The sequence below is a fragment of the Lepidochelys kempii genome, chromosome 2, assembly GCF_965140285.1.
Source record: "Lepidochelys kempii isolate rLepKem1 chromosome 2, rLepKem1.hap1, whole genome shotgun sequence".
Taxonomy (NCBI): domain Eukaryota; kingdom Metazoa; phylum Chordata; order Testudines; family Cheloniidae; genus Lepidochelys; species Lepidochelys kempii.
In genome coordinates this window covers 147,637,920-147,656,708 of record NC_136381.1, presented here as the reverse complement: position 1 = coordinate 147,656,708, position 18,789 = coordinate 147,637,920, and the positions used below count along the sequence as shown (strand labels likewise).

The following is an 18,789-nucleotide window of genomic DNA, read 5'->3' as shown; positions in this document are numbered from 1 at the left end:
CTGCTTTTTGGAGCAGCTGGTACAGGAACCCACAAGAGGAGAGGCAACTCTCGATATAGTTCTGAGTGGAGCACAGGATGTGGTCCAAGAGGTAACTATAACAGGACCGCTTGGAAATAGTGACAATAATATAACAACATTTAGCATTCCTGTGGTGGGAAGAACACCTCAACAGCCCAACACTGTGGCATTTAATTTCAGAAAGGGGAACTATGCAAAAATGAGGAGGTTAGTTAAACAGAAATTAAAAGGTACAGTGACTAGAGTGAAATCTCTGCAAGCTGCATGGACACTTTTCAAAGACACCATAATAGAGGCTCAACTTAAATGTATACCCCAAATTAAGCAACACAGTAAAAGAACTAAAAAAGAGCCACTGTGGCTTAACAAGTATGTAAAAGAAGCAGTGAGTGATAAAAAGGCACCTTTTAAAAAGTGGAAGTCAAATCCTAGTGAGGTAAATAGAAAGGAGCAGAAATACTGCCAAATTAAATGTAATAAGAAAAGCCATAAAGGAGTTTGAAGAACAGCTAGCCAAAAACTCAAAAGGTAATAACAAAAATGTTTTTTAAGTACATCAGAAGCAGGAATCCTGCTAAACAACCAGTGGGGCCCCTGGATGATCGAGATACAAAAGGAGCACTTAAAGACAATAAAGTTATCGCAGAGAAACTAAATTAATTGTTTGCTTCAGTCTTCATGGCTGAGGATGTTAGGGAGATTCCCAAACCTGAGCCGCCTTTTGTAGGTGACGAATCTGAGGAATTGACACAGATTGAAGTGTCACTAGAGAAGGTTTTGGAATTAATTGAGAAATTTAACAGTAACAAGTAACCAGGGCCAGATGGCATTCACCCAAGAGTTCTGAAAGAACTCAAATGTGAAATTGCGGAACTATTAACTATGTTTGTAACCTGTCCTTTAAATCAGCTACTGTACCCAATGACTCTAAGATAGCTAACGTAACGCAAACATTTAAGAAGGACTCTAGAGGTGATCCTGGCAATTACAGACCAGTAAGTCTAACGTCAGTACCTGGCAAATTAGTTGAAACAATAGTAAAGAATACAATTCTCAGACACACAGAAGAACATTAATTGTTGCACAAAAGTCAACATGGTTTCTGTAAAGGGAGATCATGTCTTACTAATCTATTAGAGTTCTTTGAGGGGGTCAACAAACATGTGGACAAGGGGGATCCAGTGGACATAGTGTACTTAGATTTCCAGAAAGCCTTTGACAAGGTCCCTAACAAAGGCTCTTATGTAAATTAAGTTGTCATGGGATAAGAGGGAAGATCCTTTCATGGATTGAGAACTAGTTAAAAGACAGGGAACAAAGGGTAGGAATAAATTGTAAACATTCAGAATGGAGAGGGGTAACTAGTGGTGTTCCCCAAGGGTCAGTCCTAGGACCAATCCTATTCAACTTATTCATAAATGATCTGGAGAAAGGGGTAAACAGTGAAGTGGCAAAGTTTGCAGATGATACTAAACTGCTCAAGATAGTTAAGATCAAAGCAGACTGTGAAGAACTTCAAAAAGAACTCAAAAACTAAGTGATTGGGCAACAGAATGGCAAATTAAATTGAATGTGGATAAATGTAAAGTAATGCACATTGGAAAAAATAACCCCAGCTATAAATACAATATGATGGGGGCTAATTTGGCTACAACTAATCAGGAGAAAGATCTTAGAGTCATCGTGGATAGTTCTCTGAAGACGTCCATACAGTGTGCAGTGGCAGTCAAAAAAAGCGAACAGGATGTTAGGAAGCATTAAAAAAGGGATAGAGAATATCTTATTGCCTTTATATAAATCCATGGTACGCCCACATCTTTAATACTGCAAACAGATGTGGTCCCCTCATCTCAAAAAAGATATACTGGCATTAGAAAAAGTTCAACAAAGGACAACTAAAATGATTAGGGGTTTGGAATGGGTCCCATGTGAGGAGAGATTAAAGAGGCTAGGACTTTTTACCTTGGAAAAGAGGAGACTAAGGGGGGATATGATAGAGGTATATAAAATCGTGAGTGGTGTGGAGAAAGTGAATAAGAAAAAGTTATTTACTTGTTCCCATAATATAAGAACTAGGGGCCACCATAATGAAATTAATGGGTAGCAGGTTTAAAACAAATAAAAGGAAGTTCTTCTTTCACTCGGTGCACAGTCAACCTGTGGAACTCCCTGCCTGAGGAGGTTGTGAAGCTAGGACTATAACAGGGTTTAAAAGAGAACTGGATAAATTCATGGAGGTTAAGTCCATTAATGGCTATTAGACAGGATGGGTATGGAATGGTGTCCCTAGACTCTATTTGTTAGAGGGTGGAGATGGATGACAGTAGAGAAATCACTTGATCATTATGTGTTAAGTTCACTCCCTCTGGTGCACCTGGCATTGGCCACTGTCAGTAGACAGGATATTGGGCTGGATGGACCTTTGGTCTGACCCAGTATGGTCATTCTTATGAAGAGTCCATTATTAAATATTTGTTCCTCGGGCGCAATCACTTGAAAAAGAATTTCAGTAACAGCAGATAGAGCATTTTCAGAAAGATTGAACTAAAGATATTAGTTTGTCTCTGCTATACTATTCATCTTCTTTTGGCATACAAACAATAAACATTCTGTTAAATAACATTTTCCAAATGTCAAGTAAAGATGAGACAAAATATCACCAAAATGTTTCAGAATTTAGAACAAAGGCTTGACATACTGAAACCAAGAAACTATTAGATTAATTAAATTTAGCATTAGGAAATAACAGAGTTCAATATTGCAAATAAGCAAAATGAAATTTATTTGAATTTTGATAAAAACTTGCTGAAAGAGCAAAATTCGGTAACCATAAAAAACAAAGTCAAAGAGTCTAATGCTCATATTCATTGAAATGAAAATATACAATTATCATTACTTGATTATTTCCCTCTACCTCACAAAATTATATTAAAATTCATGGATTTTTAAAACCAGAAGCAACCATTATGATAATGTAGTCTGACCTCCTGCATAACACAAGCCAAAGAATCTCACCCAGTGATCCCTGCATCAAGTTCATAACTTCTGGTTGCACTAGAGCATCTTTTAAAAACATATCCAATCTTTATTTAAAAGACTTCAAGTGATTGCGAATCCACCCTAGGTAAGTTATTCCATGGGTTAATTACCCTCACTGTTAAAAATTTGCACTTTATTTCTAGTCTGAATTTGTTTAAAATTCAATGGTTGGAAGTTGAAGCAACGGTGTCATTAACATCGACTCCAATAAACACACTATTTCTTTTAAATGAACACTCTGTGTAAAGCAAATTCTTTGGCCACCAACCTTATTTACAGCTTCCACGAGTGTTCTCATTTCCTTCTCAATATCACTGACGAACTTTAAATCTTTCCTGAAATAATAAAGAATTATAATTCACCTAGTATACAAGATAAGAGATAAATGTAGCATTTACCTACCACATATGTACATTGATAAATGCAATATCATTGAATAAATTAGGAGGGAGAGGGTTAGAGTGAACAGCCAATCAGCACAGGGCAGAGAATGTTCAGGCAGAACTGTAGGAAGTACTGTGTTCGGAGGTATCTGCTTAGCGTGCTTCTGCTCCTACAGGCTGGAATGTATGGCTGGCTCTTCTCTTTAAAGGGGCACCACCTGGGTCCTATTCAACCATGGAGGGAGGGAGGGTGTGGTGTGGTTCCCTTGCACAGTTCTGGGTCCAGTAATGGATGTACTCTGGCTCTCTTTAGACACAGTCCCCACTGCCTGAGAAACCAGGGAGATGCCTGCTGAAGGATGTCTCCTTGTTTTAGGCTGTCTGTGCCGCACCTTGTGAAGGAAGGGGAGCTAAAGTGAATCCTGCTCCAGAGAGATCTATTGTGCAGGACCCTGTTTTCTGGTTGCAGAAAATACAAAAATTTCTGAGAATGTGTCTACACTATGAAATTAGGTCAATTTTATAGAAGTAGATTTTTAGAAATCGATTTTATACAGTCAATTGTGTATGTCCCCACTAAACATATTAAGTTGGCGGAGTGCGTCCTCACTACCGTGGCTAGGATCGACTCATGGAGCGGTGCACTGTGGGAAGCTATACCACAGTTCCCACAATCTCCGCTGCCCATTGGAATTCTAAGTTAAGCTCCCAATGCCTGATGGAGCAAAAACATTGTCGCAGGTGGTTTTGGGTACATGTCGTCAGTCTCCCCACCCTTCCTCCCTCCCTCTGCGAAAGCAACTGCAGAAAATCATTTCGCACCTTTTTTTCTGGGTTACCCGTGCAGACGCCATAGAACGGCGAGCATGGAGCCCGCTCAGCTCACCATTGCTGTTGTGAGCATTGTAAACACCTTGTGCATTATACTGCAGCATGTGCAGAACCTGGCTAAGAGATAGCAGCACATGGACGATTGTGAGGAGGACATGGACACAGATGTTCCTGAAAGCACGGGATGTGGCAATTGGGACATCATGGCAGCAGTGAGTCTGGCTGATACAGTGGAACACTGATTCTGGGCCGGGCAAACAAGCACAGACTGGTGGGACCGCACAGTCTTGCGGGTATGGGATGATTCCCAGTGGCTGCGAAACGTTCGCATGCATAAGACCACTTTCCTAGAGCTCTGTGAGTTGCTTTCCCCCGCCCTGAAGCACAGGAATACCAAGATGAGAGCTGCCCTGACAGTTGAGAAGTGAGCGGCGACAGCCCTGTGGAAGCTTGCAATGCCAGACAGCTACCGGTCAGTCGGGAATCAATTTGGAGTGGGCAAATCTACTCTGGGGACTGCTGTGATTCAAGTAGCCAATGCAATCACTGACGTTCTGCTATCAAGGGTAGTGACTCTGCGAAATGTGCAGGTCATAGCGGATGGCTTTGCTGCAATGGGTTTCCCTAACTGTGGTGGGGCGACAGACGGAACGCATATCCTTATCTTGGCACCGGACCACCTTGCCAACCAGTACATAAACTGCAAGGGGTACTTCTCAATGGTGCTGCAAGCACTGGTGGACCACAAGGGACGTTTCACTGACATCAATGTGGGATGGTGCACGACGCTCGCATCTTTAGGAACTCTGGGCTGTTTGACCAGCTGCAAGAAGGGACTTACTTCCCAGACCAGAAAATTACTGTTGGGGATGTTGAAATGCTAATAGTTATCCTTGGAGACCCAGCCTATCCCTTGCTCCCATGGCTCATGAAGCCATACACAGGCAGCCTGGACAGTAGTAAGAAGCGGTTCAACTATAGGCTGAGCAAGTGCAGAATGATGGTAGAATGTGCCTTTGGATGTTGTGACAGACCCAGAGCAGTGGGATACAGGAGTCTGGTAGAAGGCAAATATACTGGCCACTGGATGAATAGTTTTCTGTTCCCTGAGTGACCAGAGCAGGGGCTGACCTAGAGCAATCAGGAACCTGCTAGAACCAATTTAGACAGGCAAGCTAATTAAGGGTATGTCTACACTACGAAATTAGGTCGAATTTATAGAAGTCTGTTTTTTTGAAATCGGTTTTATATATTGGAGTGTGTGTGTCCCCACAGAAAATGCTCTAAGTGCATTAAGTGCATTAACTCGGCGGAGCGCTTCCACAGTACCGAGGCAAGCGTCGACTTCTGGAGCGTTGCACTGTGGGTAGCTATCCCACAGTTCCCGCAGTCTCCGCTGCCCATTGGAATTCTGGGTTGATATCCCAATGCCTGATGGGGCTAAAACATTGTCGCGGGTGGTTCTGGGTACATATCGTCAGGACCCCGTTACCACCCTCCCTCCCCCCGTGAAAGCAAGGGCAGACAATCATTTCGCGCCTTTTTTGTCTGCTGCCAGCCAAAGATGTAAAGGATCGATGGAGTGGGTCAGAACAAGACATAGACCAGATTTGTTTTGGACTCATTTTCCTCCTCCCCTGTCTAGATCACACTGCAGTCAGTCACAGAGAAGGCGCAGCAAGGTTAATCTAGCCATGTATCAATCAGAGGCCAGGCTAACCTCCTTGTTCCAATAAGAACGATAACTTTGGTGCACCATTTCTTATTGGAACCCTCCGTGCAGTCCTGCCTGAAATACTCCTTGATGTACAGGCACACCCTTTGTTGATTTTAGCTCCCTGAAGCCAACCCTGTAAGCCGTGTCGTCAGTCGCCCCTCCCTCCGTCAGAGCAACGGCAGACAATCGTTCCGCGCCTTCTTTCTGTGCGGACGCCATACCAAGGCAAGCATGGAGGCCGCTGAGCTCATTTTGGCAATTAGGAGCACATCAACCACCACACGCATTATCCAGCAGTATATGCAGCACCAGAACATGGCAACGCGATACCGGGCGAGGAGGCGACGTCAGCGCGGTCCCGTGAGTGATCAGGACATGGACACAGATTTCTCTGAAAGCATGGGCCCTGCCAATGCATGCATCATGGTGCTAATGGGGCAGGTTCATGCTGTGGAACGCCGATTCTGGGCTCGGGAAACAAGCACAGACTGGTGGGACCGCATAGTGTTGCAGGTCTGGGACGATTCCCAGTGGCTGCGAAACTTTCGCATGCGTAAGGGCACTTTCATGGAACTTTGTGACTTGCTTTCCCCTGCCCTGAAGCGCATGAATACCAGGATGAGAGCAGCCCTCACAGTTGAGAAGCGAGTGGCGATAGCCCTGTGGAAGCTTGCAACGCCAGACACCTACCGGTCAGTTGGGAATCAATTTGGAGTGGGCAAATCTACTGTGGGGGCTGCTGTGATGCAAGTAGCTCATGCAATCAAAGATCTGCTGATATCAAGGGTAGTGACCCTGGGAAATGTGCAGGTCATAGTGGATGGCTTTGCTGCAATGGGATTCCCTAACTGTGGTGGGGCTATAGACGGAACCCATATCCCTATCTTGGCACCAGAGCACCAAGCCGGCGAGTACATAAACCGCAAGGGGTACTTTTCGATAGTGCTGCAAGCTCTGGTGGATCACAAGGGACGTTTCACCAACATCAACGTGGGATGGCCGGGAAAGGTGCATGACGCTCGCATCTTCAGAAACTCTGGTCTGTTTCAAAAGCTGCAGGAAGGGACTTTCTTCCCAGACCAGAAAATAACTATTGGGGATGTTGAAATGCCTATATGTATCCTTGGGGACCCAGCCTACCCATTAATGCCCTGGCTCATGAAGCCGTACACAGGCAGCCTGGACAGTAGTCAGGAGCTGTTCAACTACAGGCTGAGCAAGTGCAGAATGGTGGTAGAATGTGCATTTGGACGTTTAAAGGCGCGCTGGCGCAGTTTACTGACTCGCTTAGACCTCAGCGAAACCAATATTCCCACTGTTATTACTGCTTGCTGTGTGCTCCACAATATCTGTGAGAGTAAGGGGGAGACGTTTATGGCGGGGTGGGAGATTGAGGCAAATCGCCTGGCTGCTGGTTACGCGCAGCCAGACACCAGGGCGGTTAGAAGAGCTCAGGAGGGCGCGGCACGCATCAGAGAAGCTTTGAAAACCAGTTTCATGACTGGCCAGGCTACAGTGTGAAAGTTCTGTTTGTTTCTCCCTGATGAAACCCCCCGCCCCTTGGTTCACTCTACTTCCCTGTAAGCTAACCACCCTCCCCTCCTCCCTTTAATCACCGCTTGCAGAGGCAATAAAGTCATTGCTGCTTCACAGTCATGCATTCGTTATTCATTCATCACACAAATAGGGGGATGACTACCAAGGTATCCCAGGAGGGGTGGTGGAGGAGGGAAGGAAAATGCCACACAGCACATTAAGCACAGCACTTTAAAAGTTTACAACTTTAAAATTTATTGAATGACAGCCTTCTTTTTTTTGGGCAATCCTCTGTTGTGGAGTCGCTGGTTGGCCGGAGGCCCCCCCACCGCGTTCTTGGGCGTCTGGGTGTGGAGGCTATGGAACTTGGGGAGGAGGGCGGTTGGTTACAGAGGGGCAGCAGTGGCAGTCTGTGCTCCAGCTGCCTTTGCTGCAGCTCAACCATACACTGGAGCATTCTGGTTTGGTCCTGCAGCAGCCTCAGCATTGAATCCTGCCTTCTCTCATCACGCTGCCGCCACATTTGAGCTTCAGCCCTGTCTTCTGCCCGCCACTTACTCTCTTCAGCCCGCCACTTACTCTCTTCAGCCCTCCACCTCTCCTCCCGGTCATTTTGTGCTTTCCTGCACTCTGACATTATTTGCCTCCATGCATTCATCTGTGCTCTGTCAGTGTGGGAGGACAGCACTAGCTTGGAGAACATTTCATCTCGAGTGCATTTTTTTTTCTTTCTAAGCTTCACTAGCCTCTGGGAAGGAGAAGATCCTGTGATCATTGAAACACATCCAGCTGGTGGAGAAAAAAAAAGGGACAGCGGTATTTAAAAAGACACATTTTATAAAACAGTCGCTACACTCTTTCAGGGTAAACCTTGCTGTTAACATTACATACATAGCACATGTGCTTTCGTTACAAGGTCGCATTTTGCCTCCTCCCACCGCGTGACTACCCCCTCAACCCTCCCCCCTCCCCGTGGCTAACAGCGGGGAACATTTCTGTTCAGCCACAGGCAAACAGCACAGCAGGAATGTGTCCCTGAAGAAAAGCACCCTATTTCAACCAGGTGACCATGAATTATATCTCACTCTCCTGAGGATAACACAGAGAGAGAAAGAACGGATTTTGGTTGAATGCCAGCAAACATACACTGCAATGCTTTGTTCTACAGTGATTCCCGAGTATGTGTTACTGGCCTGGAGTGATAAAAGTGTCCTACCATGAAGGATGAAATAAGGCTGCCCTCCCCAGAAACCTTTTGCAAAGGCTTTAGGACTACATCTAGGAGAACCGCAAATGCCAGGGCAAAGTAATCCTTTCACATGCTTGCTTTTAAACCATGTATAGCATTTTAAAAGGTACACTCACCAGAGGTCCCTTCTCCGCCTGCTGGGTCCAGGAGGCAGCCTTGGGTGGGTTCGGGGGGTACTGGCTCCAGGTCTAGGGTGAGAAACAGTTCCTGGCTGTCGGGAAAACCGGTTTCTCCGCTTGCTTGCTGTGAGCCATCTACAACCTCCTCCTCCTCCTCATCTTCATCCCCAAAACCTGCTTCCGTATTGTCTCCATCTCCATTGAAGGAGTCAAACAACACGGCTGGGGTAGTGGTGGCTGAACCCCCTAAAATGGCATGCAGCTCATCATAGAAGCGGCATGTTTGGGGCTCTGACCCAGAGCGGCTGTTTGCCTCTCTGGTTTTCTGGTAGGCTTGCCTCAGCTCCTTCAGTTTCACGCGGCACTGCTTCGGGTCCCTGTTATGGCCTCTGTCCTTCATGCCCTGGGAGATTTTCACAAAGGTTTTGGCATTTCGAAAACTGGAACGGAGTTCTGATAGCACGGATTCCTCTCCCCAAACAGCGATCAGATCCCGTACCTCCCGTTCGGTCCATGCTGGAGCTCTTTTGCGATTCTGGGACTCCATCATGGTCACCTGTGCTGATGAGCTCTGCATGGTCACCTGCAGCTTGCCACGCTGGCCAAACAGGAAATGAGATTCAAAAGTTCGCGGTTCTTTTCCTGTCTACCTGGCCAGTGCATCTGAGTTGAGAGTGCTGTCCAGAGCGGTCAGAATGGAGCACTCTGGGATAGCTCCCGGAGGCCAATAACATCGAATTGTGTCCACAGTACCCCAAATTTGAGCTGGGAACGTCGATTTAAGCGCTAATCCACTTGTCAGGGGTGGAGTAAGGAAATAGATTTTAAGAGCCCTTTAAGTCGAAATAAAGGGCTTCACTGTGTGGACGGGTGCAGGTTTAAATCGATTTAACGCTGCTAAATTCGACCTAAAGTCCTAGTGTAGACCAGGGCTAAGACACCTGGCGCCAATTAAGAACTTACTAGAATCAATTATGGCAGGAAGGCTAATCAGGACACCTGGTTTAAAAAGGCCTTCCCATCAGTTAGTCGGGGGGTACACAAGGAGCAGGGAGAGAGAAGGTGTGCTGCTGGAGGACTGAAGAGTACAAGCGTGATCAGGCATCAGTGAGGAAAAAGGAGATGCTGGGGGAAGGCCATGGGGAAGTAGCCCAGGGAGTTGTAGCTGTCATGCAGCTGATACAAGGGACATTGTAGGCAGCTGCTATCCACAGGGCTCTGGTCTGGAACCCGGTGTAGAGGGTGGGCCTGGGTTCCCCTCATCCCCACAACTCCTGATCGGACACAGGACAAGTTGACCTGGTCTGTGAGAAACACCAGAACAGAAGGTGTATTTTGGAAAGGGATCTGGCCTGTCCCAGACCCACTAGGTGGGACACAGAGACTGCGGGGATTGTTCTCCATTTCCCCGATGCTGGCCAGTGAGGAGGTTAGCTGAGTGAACGGCAGGTTTGAGCCTCTAGCAGAAGTGGCCAAACTGAGGGCTACTGTGAACCTCTGAGGCGAGCAAATCCGCCAAAAAGCGCAGGACCCACCAAGGCAGAGGAGGAACTTTGTCACAAAGTTCAAAAGCTCGCTGGCACTGTTTGCTGATTAGGTTAGACCTCAGCACAACCAATATTCCCATTGTTATTACTGCTTGCTGTGTGCTCCATAATATCTGTGAGAATAAGGGGGAGATGTTTATGACAGGGTGGGAGGTTGAGGCAAATTGCCTGGCTGCCAGTTTTGAACAGCCAGACACCAGGGCGATTAGAAGAGCACAGGTAGGCACGCTGTATATCAGAGAGGCTTTGAAAACCAGCTTCATGACTGGCCAGGCTACAGTGTGACAGTTGTGTGTTTCTCCTTGATGCAAACCCGCCCCCTTTGTTGATTTTAATTCCCCATAAGCCAACCACCCTCCCCCCTTCGATCACAGCTGGCAAAGGAAATAAAGTTACTATTGGTTTTGAAACCATGCATTCTTTTTTTATTAATTTAAAAAAAAAAAGGGGCGGGGGATAACTGATCAGGTATTCCGGGTGGGGTAGGGTGGGGTGAGGGAGACGGGGAGGAAAAGGGCACATTGCTTATTGTAGCCACACTGCAAATCAAAACTGTTTGAATGACAGCCTTCTGTTGCCTGGGCCATCCTCTGGAGTGGAGTGGCTGGGTGCCCGGAGCCTCCCCCCGCATTCTTGGGCATCTGGGTGAGGAGGATATGGAACTTGGAGAGGAGGGCAGGCGGTTGTACAGTGGATGCAGCAGCGGTATGTGCTCTTATTGGCTTTCCTGCAGTTCCACCAGATGCCTGAGCATGTCCGTTTGCTCCCCCATTAGCCTCAGCATTGCATCCTGCCTCTTCTCATAGTGCTCACTTAAAGCTTTCCTGAACTCTGCTACTGAATGCCTCCATGAATTCCGCTATGCCCTATCAGTGTGGAAGGACTGCATGAGCTTGGAAAACATGTCATTGCGAGTGCCTTTTTTTCGCCTTCTAATTTGCGATAACCTCAGGGACAGAGATGATATGGGGAACACGGAAACATTTGCACCTGCAGGGGGATAAAAAGAGAGTGTAAAATTTAAGATGATACTTTTCTGAGAACAAAAGGGAGACTCTTTCACAGTGAATCAAGCAATTCACAGCAGGCAGCACATGTGCTTTAGGTACAAGGTCACATTTGGCCTTCTATATTGAGCGCCTGCTGGTATGGTGACACATCACACACAGCTGGGCAACAGAATTTGGTTTCCAGGCAGCCATGGTAAGCCAAAGGGTACTTGGCTTCTAATGCCTTCATAACATGTCAAAATGTTTTCAAACTGCAGTGCCTTGCTTTCCCATAGCAAGCAATGCTGGTTGGGTTTGCCATTTAAAAGGAGGGGCTGTGGTTTTCGGGAGGATGTGCAGCACACACTTCCCTCAACCCCTCTGCATGGCTATTTGGGATGATCCCTTCACCCTTCCCCCACCGCGTGGCTATGGGATGATGCCTTTTAGCCAAGCACAAATAGCCCGGCATGAACGGGGTCCTTTTACTGTTCCCTTACAAAAATTCCCCTATTTCAACAGGTGACCATGAATGATATCACTCTCCTGAGGCTAACACAGAAAGATAAAGACCGAATGCTGCTTGAATGTGATTAAAACCCAGGACCATTTGCTGCTATGCTTTGTGCTGCAACGATTCCAGACTACTACTGGCTTGGCGTGGTAAAGTGACCTACTGTGGAGGACAAAATAAGTCAGCCCTCCCCTGAAACCTTCTGCAAAGGCTTTCAGAGTACCTTCAGGAGAGCTTTATGGAGATGTCCCTGGAAGATTGCCACTCCATCCCCAGACAAAGTTAACAGACTTTTCCAGTAGCTGTACTAGCCGTGAATGCATCCCAAGTCTTCAGGGCAAATCAAACATGAAACACTATTGCTTTTAAATCCTGTACTGTAGTTACAAATGTGTACTCACCAGAGGTGCCTTCTCCGCCTTCAGGGTCAGGGATCCTGCCTTGTGAGGGTATTGGTTCCAGGGTGATGAAAAGGTCCTGGCTCCCGGGGAGAACAGATTCACCACTTGCCTGCTGTGCTTTCTCCTCCTCCTCGTCCTCTTCCTCATCCACAAAATCTTCCTCTATGTTGCGTGAGACTCCCCCCTTGCAGGTGTCCATGGACAGCGGTGGGGTGGTGGTAGGGTCCCTCCCTAGAATGTCATGCAGCTGATCATTGAAGCGTCATGTATGGGGCTCTGACCCAGAGCGACCTTTTGCCTCCTTTGTCTTTTGGTAGGCTTGCCTGACCTCCTTGACTTTCACACGGCACTGCTGTGTGTTCCTGTTGTAGCCTCTGTCCATCATGCCCTTTGCAATTTTGGCATATATATTAGCATTTCTTCTTTTTGATCAGAGTTCTGTCTGCACAGATTCTTCTCCCCATACAGCAATCAGATCCAGTGTCTCTGTTCGCTCCATGCTGGAGCTTGTTTGTGATTCCTGGGGGGACTGCATGGTCACCTGTGCTGCTGAGCTTGCCATGCTGACGAAACAGGAAATTAAATTCAAAAGTTCCCGGAGCTTTTCCTGCGTACCTGGCTATTGCATCGGAGTTGAAAGTGCTGTCCAGAGTGGTCACATTGGAGCACTCTGGGATAGCTCCCGGAAGCCAACAACATCTACTGGCGTTCGCACTTCCCCAAATTCAACCCAGCAAGGTTGATTTTAGCACTACTCCCCTTGCCAGGGAGGAATACAGAAGTCAATTTTAAGAGCCCTTTAGGTCGACGGAACAGGGTTGCTTGTGTAGACGCATTCATTATAAAATCGACCTAACATGGCTAAATTCGACCTAACCCTGTAGTGTAGACTAGGGCTGAGTGTAGAGGAATCAGTGCAAACTTGTGGCTTGTTCTTTCTGGGTTTATAGTGCACTCTGTGAACATGGGTGGGGTACCAAGCAATGAAATTTTTTTTCCTGGTCTAATGCCACCTGGGACCCATTGTGCTCAGGGAAGTAGATGCTGAGGTAAACCCTGCCTATAACAAGGCTGCATCCTATCTTTGTCCACCAAGCTGCACTCTGTGAAACAGAGCAGGGACTGAGGCCACTGAGTTCTCAGCCAAAGAGAAAGGATGGATCTATTTCCGCTAAAAAGGACAACCCTTGGGCAGTACAGCAGTGATGAGGCAAAGTTAAGTTCTCACAACCATCCCTAATTCGGCACTTATTTTTTCAGTGTTTTACTTTGAAATCTTAATTGTTTGAATATTATTTTAAAATTCGTTTCCACACACATTGACTATCCATCACATTTAACAAAATGTTAAATTATCTTCTTTCCCTTCTTGAAAAAAAATCTAAAATGGTATGGTCCAAATAACGTTACCTAAGTGAAATACAATATATGAATTTAAAAGTTATATTAGATCTCCACTCTTTGCGTCATGCCTTACTTATGTGATTGAGTGTGGAATGTTTCAGAGCTCAGAATTCAAGCTATTAAACTACTTCAATAGCAGCTGGTGTGTTTACCTGCATACTAATGAGGCATAACAGGGGTTAACTGCTTCAGTCATCCCTTTGTTAGGCAAAACAAGACACAGAAATTACATCCCCAAATCTGAGGGAAAGGTGAATGAGTGGATGGGAATCCTAGAACTGCATCCTGTGAAGTCTCAAGTGCCCTCCCAGTGGGAGTTGAGGGCATCTTGCAGGCTTGAGCACATAGTAACCAATATATCTTCTAAGAACAAGAATTACGGTAAGTAATTTTCTTTTTTTCAAGGAAACTCTGGGGGGTGTCTGGAATTAGGAAGACAGCAAAACCAACAATGGTGTCTACAAATCACAGTGTGACATCAAATAGCAAGTAATAGACACAAAACTATAAAAATATTCTCTCCACTCAAAATTATGTACACAAAAGGCTAGAGAATGGGAGTATTCATAACATAAAAAGGGGTTTGGGACACCAATACATCACCGACAGGCCAAACTTGGATTCTTGATATGACAGTGAGTCCAAACTGTAGTTCCTTAAAAGCATAATACAAAACAACGAACGTCCCATGCTAATCTCATGAAAAGGAATTGATCTGAGGGGTCCAGTTGGTAGAGTAAGTACTTTTTGATCTGCAAAAGGTATACCTAGTATTCAAGGGGAGATTCAATAAAGCAGATCAGTCATTTGGTATTTGATTTGGGGATTTAAAACTGGGAATACAAATGGAATGAATACAGAAGGAGATTATGGGAGACAGGAGGGAATTAGGGAGGCAGTGAGGGATTGATATTTTTCTTTATGAAAATTTACAAGCAGATGTTTGTGTCATATGCACATATACAGTTATGAAAACAATACACTTAATAATAGGACATTTGCCATAAAGGGTTTATATGATCAGATAGCCTCTTCAAGTGTTTAATGCCCAAGGATTGTCTATGATCCAAAGCTCACTCAGGTGAATGGAAATACTTCCATTGACCTCAACTGGTATTGGGTCAGGGAAAAAAGTTAGTTGGTCTGATGATTTTAGTGATAATCTATTCAAGATCAGACCTAAGGTGTATATAATGTGTATGTAACCGCCCCCCCATATTTACATTTTGGATATGTCAAAATATTACCAGTTTAAAAGAGAGACACACCGATATCTTTGAATGTTAAAGGATTGAACTAATGTAATAAGAAAAAAAAAGCACTCTTGGAACTAAAAAAACCACTCTTATTATATTACTTCAAGGACTAATTTTCAGAAGGGGCACATTGTAGACATGGAGAGCAATTCACAGAATTCCAACACAAAATAGGCAAGGAAACAAGGGCAGCACTAACCTATCTATCCTAATAACTTAATAGTTAGGCTGCTGAAGAGAACTGCACCCAGAGGAGCAAGATTATACATTTTATTCACATGTACATCATTTATATTTAATGTCTACAAAAAAAATTACCATTTAAATCAGAGAAGGTTAAGTGCAATACATTAGGATCTCAACAAGAATGTGCATCTTTGTTTCTGAAAGAGGATATTTTATATTTTATTTTAAAAAATTGGAAAAATAGTCACGACAATAGGACCAACTGACTTGGACTGCCTCTAAGACCAACATATTTAAAGTTCTATGAGTTATTGGCTATTGTTTTGGAACTATGGGACAAGACTGAAAATCATCTGAACAGTATCATGTTGGGGGAACTTGATGAATGTTAAAAACTTGCTTGAATTTTGTTTAAGAACTGAACTTTTGCTATATTTCAGATTGTGTCAAAATTGCTTAAAGTTACCTTGATTTTGAGTTAAGCCTGTCAGTGGAAAAAGAGCTACTGGAAAACTCAGAGGATGGCTGTTTTTTTTCCTTTTTTTTTAGAAGACTCCAGGTAATTGGTATCAAGCCTAACGAATCACAGGGAATGATGTTTTTGAGATTTTATCAATATACCATAACCAGTCCTACATTTGATTTTGTCTGATCAGACACTGACACCTATCACTGTGAGAGGGTACTTTGTCCAGCAATGGTCCTGGACACCCAATCCAGCTTTTCCAAACTGACCTCAAAGAGATCAAGAGATCTTGTCTATACAAAGAGAGGTCCACAACTCCATATTTACCTTCCTCTGAACCAAAAAGACAATTTAGTCTCTTTTCCCTTCTCCTATCTTCCGTCTGTTTGGTAGGGGAAATTGTCTTGCAAAACAGTTTTGTAAGTAAGATTAGGACATTTTAGATGCAACTTATTATTTCAAATGGAGGTTAAGAAATAAAACTGGTTTTGTAAACTTCCATTTTTTTCTGCACGCTTAGGTTAATTAACTGCTGAAAAACTTCATGAATGCATCAGTATTAACAATGAAAAGCTAAACAGATTTTCACACTATAACTTGGTTAATATGCAAGTTTTCTATATACATAGCCCAACTTTTTCAAAAAGAGGGCCCTAAATTTAGGCTCCCTTAGATTTGAGGTATCTAAGAAAGGTTTTCAAAAGCATTTATGTGACTTATGAACGTAAGTCCAAATGATCTGAAGGTACAAACCCTGATGAATGGCTGTAGCCTAGATAAAGCATTCTTGACTTTTGGAAATTCAATATATTGGAAGGGATATTGATTGGAAATATGGCAGGTGCTACTGCTTGTCAGTTTTGTGTCTCTTTTGTATTGTTCTCACAGCAAGGGTGTTAATGAGACCCTGGACTTGTCTTTTTTAGCATAGATGACCATTGGGACGGATAGCTCAGTGGTTTCAGCATTGGCCTGCTAAACCCAGGGATGTGAGTTCAATCCTTGAAGGGGCCATTTAGGAATCCGGGGAAAAAACTGGAGATTGGTTCTGCTTTGAGCAGGGGGTTGGACTAGATGACCTCCTGAGGTCCCTTCCAACCCTGATCTTCTAAGATTCTATGATCTTAATGATTGACCTCACTCCTCCCCCACTCTCAGCACTGTGGCTGTGGCAGGTAGTGAGAGATGCCCAGTCTAAGTTCCCTGCCCAAGTCACAGCAATGGGCACTTGTGGCATGTATGGAGCATGTCCATTGTCAGCTCCCCACCCCATAGCAGTGACCTCAAAAGGAGGCAAGCTAACTTATTCATGTGCTTTTGTCAATTCCACTAGATGCCTGTTTGTATACCTGAGTCATGGATTTTAAAGCACTTTCAAGCATTATTTCTTAAGTTTGAGCAAAACTTCCATGTTAACTGTAGTATGACAAGGGCAACCCCATAACAAATTACAAGGGTTAACTGAATAAATATACATAGTTATGTCAGCCTATTTAATAAAACCTTAACACACAGTGACAGCTATGGGGTGCAAAAGCAACAATGTTGTAACCATGTATTCCAACATATACCTTGCATCTTCTTTTAAATTATCACTGTATTTTGATCCAGAAGAACGGATATTAAAAGGGTCAGAATTATCATGGATATGGAGAGCTTCAGCAAAGCGTCTGCAATTTAGAAAACAAAATTTTAAATGTAAAGATGGCTTTTCAATGACCAACTTATCCACTACAGAGAGGGACCAATGCTACAGATAAACAGCTTTTTGCAGGAAACTTCCTAGTTGATATATTTGGAGCTATTTCATTAAATTAGAAATAATTTGAGAAGACTTTTGATGGGAAAGGTGTAAGATTTTAGAACATGTTTCTAAAATTAATAGTTTATTGATCGTCTAGTACAGAATACTATGGGGATGATCTTGACATTTTATCAGTTCTCTGCTTCACATGGAAAAATGATCTTTTTCATACAGTTTAGATACATCCAGTTAATACTTTTGTGAAAAAGCATACCAACCCACCTGTTCCTTTCAAGGGCGAAACACTCTTCATTACACTGCAACCTGGATTATCAAAGAAAAAAATAACATTAAAACATTTCTGTATGCTTTTAAGTAAGCTTTCAAGGCGGGGAGATATCTCGGTGGTTTGAGATAACCCAGGGTTATGAGCTCAATCCTTGATGGGGCCATTTAAGGATCTGGGGCAAAAATTAGGGATTGGTCCTGCTTTGAGCGAGGCGTTGGACTAGATGACCTCCTTAGGTCCCTTCCAACCCTGATAGTCTACGATTCTATGATGACCCAATAAAATCAATCATGTTTTTATGGCAAGATTATTTGGTTACATTCACACAATTACAAGCAGTTAAAGGGTCTGAGTCAATATCCACTGAAAGCAATGGAAAAGTTTCCCTTGACTTCTATGTGAATTGAATCAGGTCCTAAACAATTAGCTCCTTGCTTCTAATCTAAACAAACTTTTACATTTAAACAAACACACACACACACACTCTCTCTCACTATGCTAAAAGAAGATTAAGGTTGCAAAGTTAAGGGGCTCAAAATTTAAGAAATGCTAGAATTAAAGTTGACTATGGAATCTTCATTCAGCTCCCTTGTGTGTATTTCTTAAGGGCATGCTTCTGCAAAGCCTATGACAGAGTCCTATCCAATACAACACAGGAAGTCTGTGACAGAGCCAGGAATAGAGCGCAGCTATTGTGCATCTCAGTCTGTGCTACCTACATTCAACCTAAAGATTACCCTGGACTCAGTTCATGGGTAACTGTGAAATTCTATGGCCTAGGACATATAGGAGATCAGACTAAAGAGCATTATGTGTCTCTCTGCAAAACTAAACTGGTCAATCTCATATGTAAGAGCAGGCATAAAATGAGAATAGGACTAACATTGGTGAACAGATGGCCTTGCTGTGCTGCAGAGTCCGGATGTGAGGTGGCAAAGTTTCTCAGTGCTCTGCTGATGTTGTCAAGATTTGGTGGCTTTAACATTCATACAGATAATAAGCTTCATGAATCAGCTCATGATTTGATAGTCACCAAAGGCCTCTGTCAGGTAGTTATTGGTTTAAATGGTTGTTGCCTTTAACCTAGTATTTGGGTTG

At 44.1% G+C, this 18,789-nt stretch overlaps 1 protein-coding gene across 4 annotated transcripts in view; it reads right to left on the bottom strand.

Moving 5' to 3' along the window:
* Positions 1-18,789, bottom strand: part of NFX1 (nuclear transcription factor, X-box binding 1) — a 238,250-nt gene that overhangs the window by 33,478 nt on the left and 185,983 nt on the right. For 2 of the 4 annotated variants that reach the window (XM_073332429.2, XM_073332430.2), the window contains 3 exons: positions 17,685-17,726; positions 17,230-17,328; positions 3,329-3,395 (listed from right to left, as the gene is read on the bottom strand). In XM_073332429.2, coding sequence (XP_073188530.1) covers positions 3,329-3,395; positions 17,230-17,328; positions 17,685-17,726 — 208 coding nt within the window. Of the gene's footprint in view, positions 1-3,328; positions 3,396-8,533; positions 14,518-17,229; positions 17,329-17,684; positions 17,727-18,789 lie in introns of those variants that run through there. The other 2 variants (XM_073332431.2, XR_012157390.2) reach the window with 2 other exon arrangements.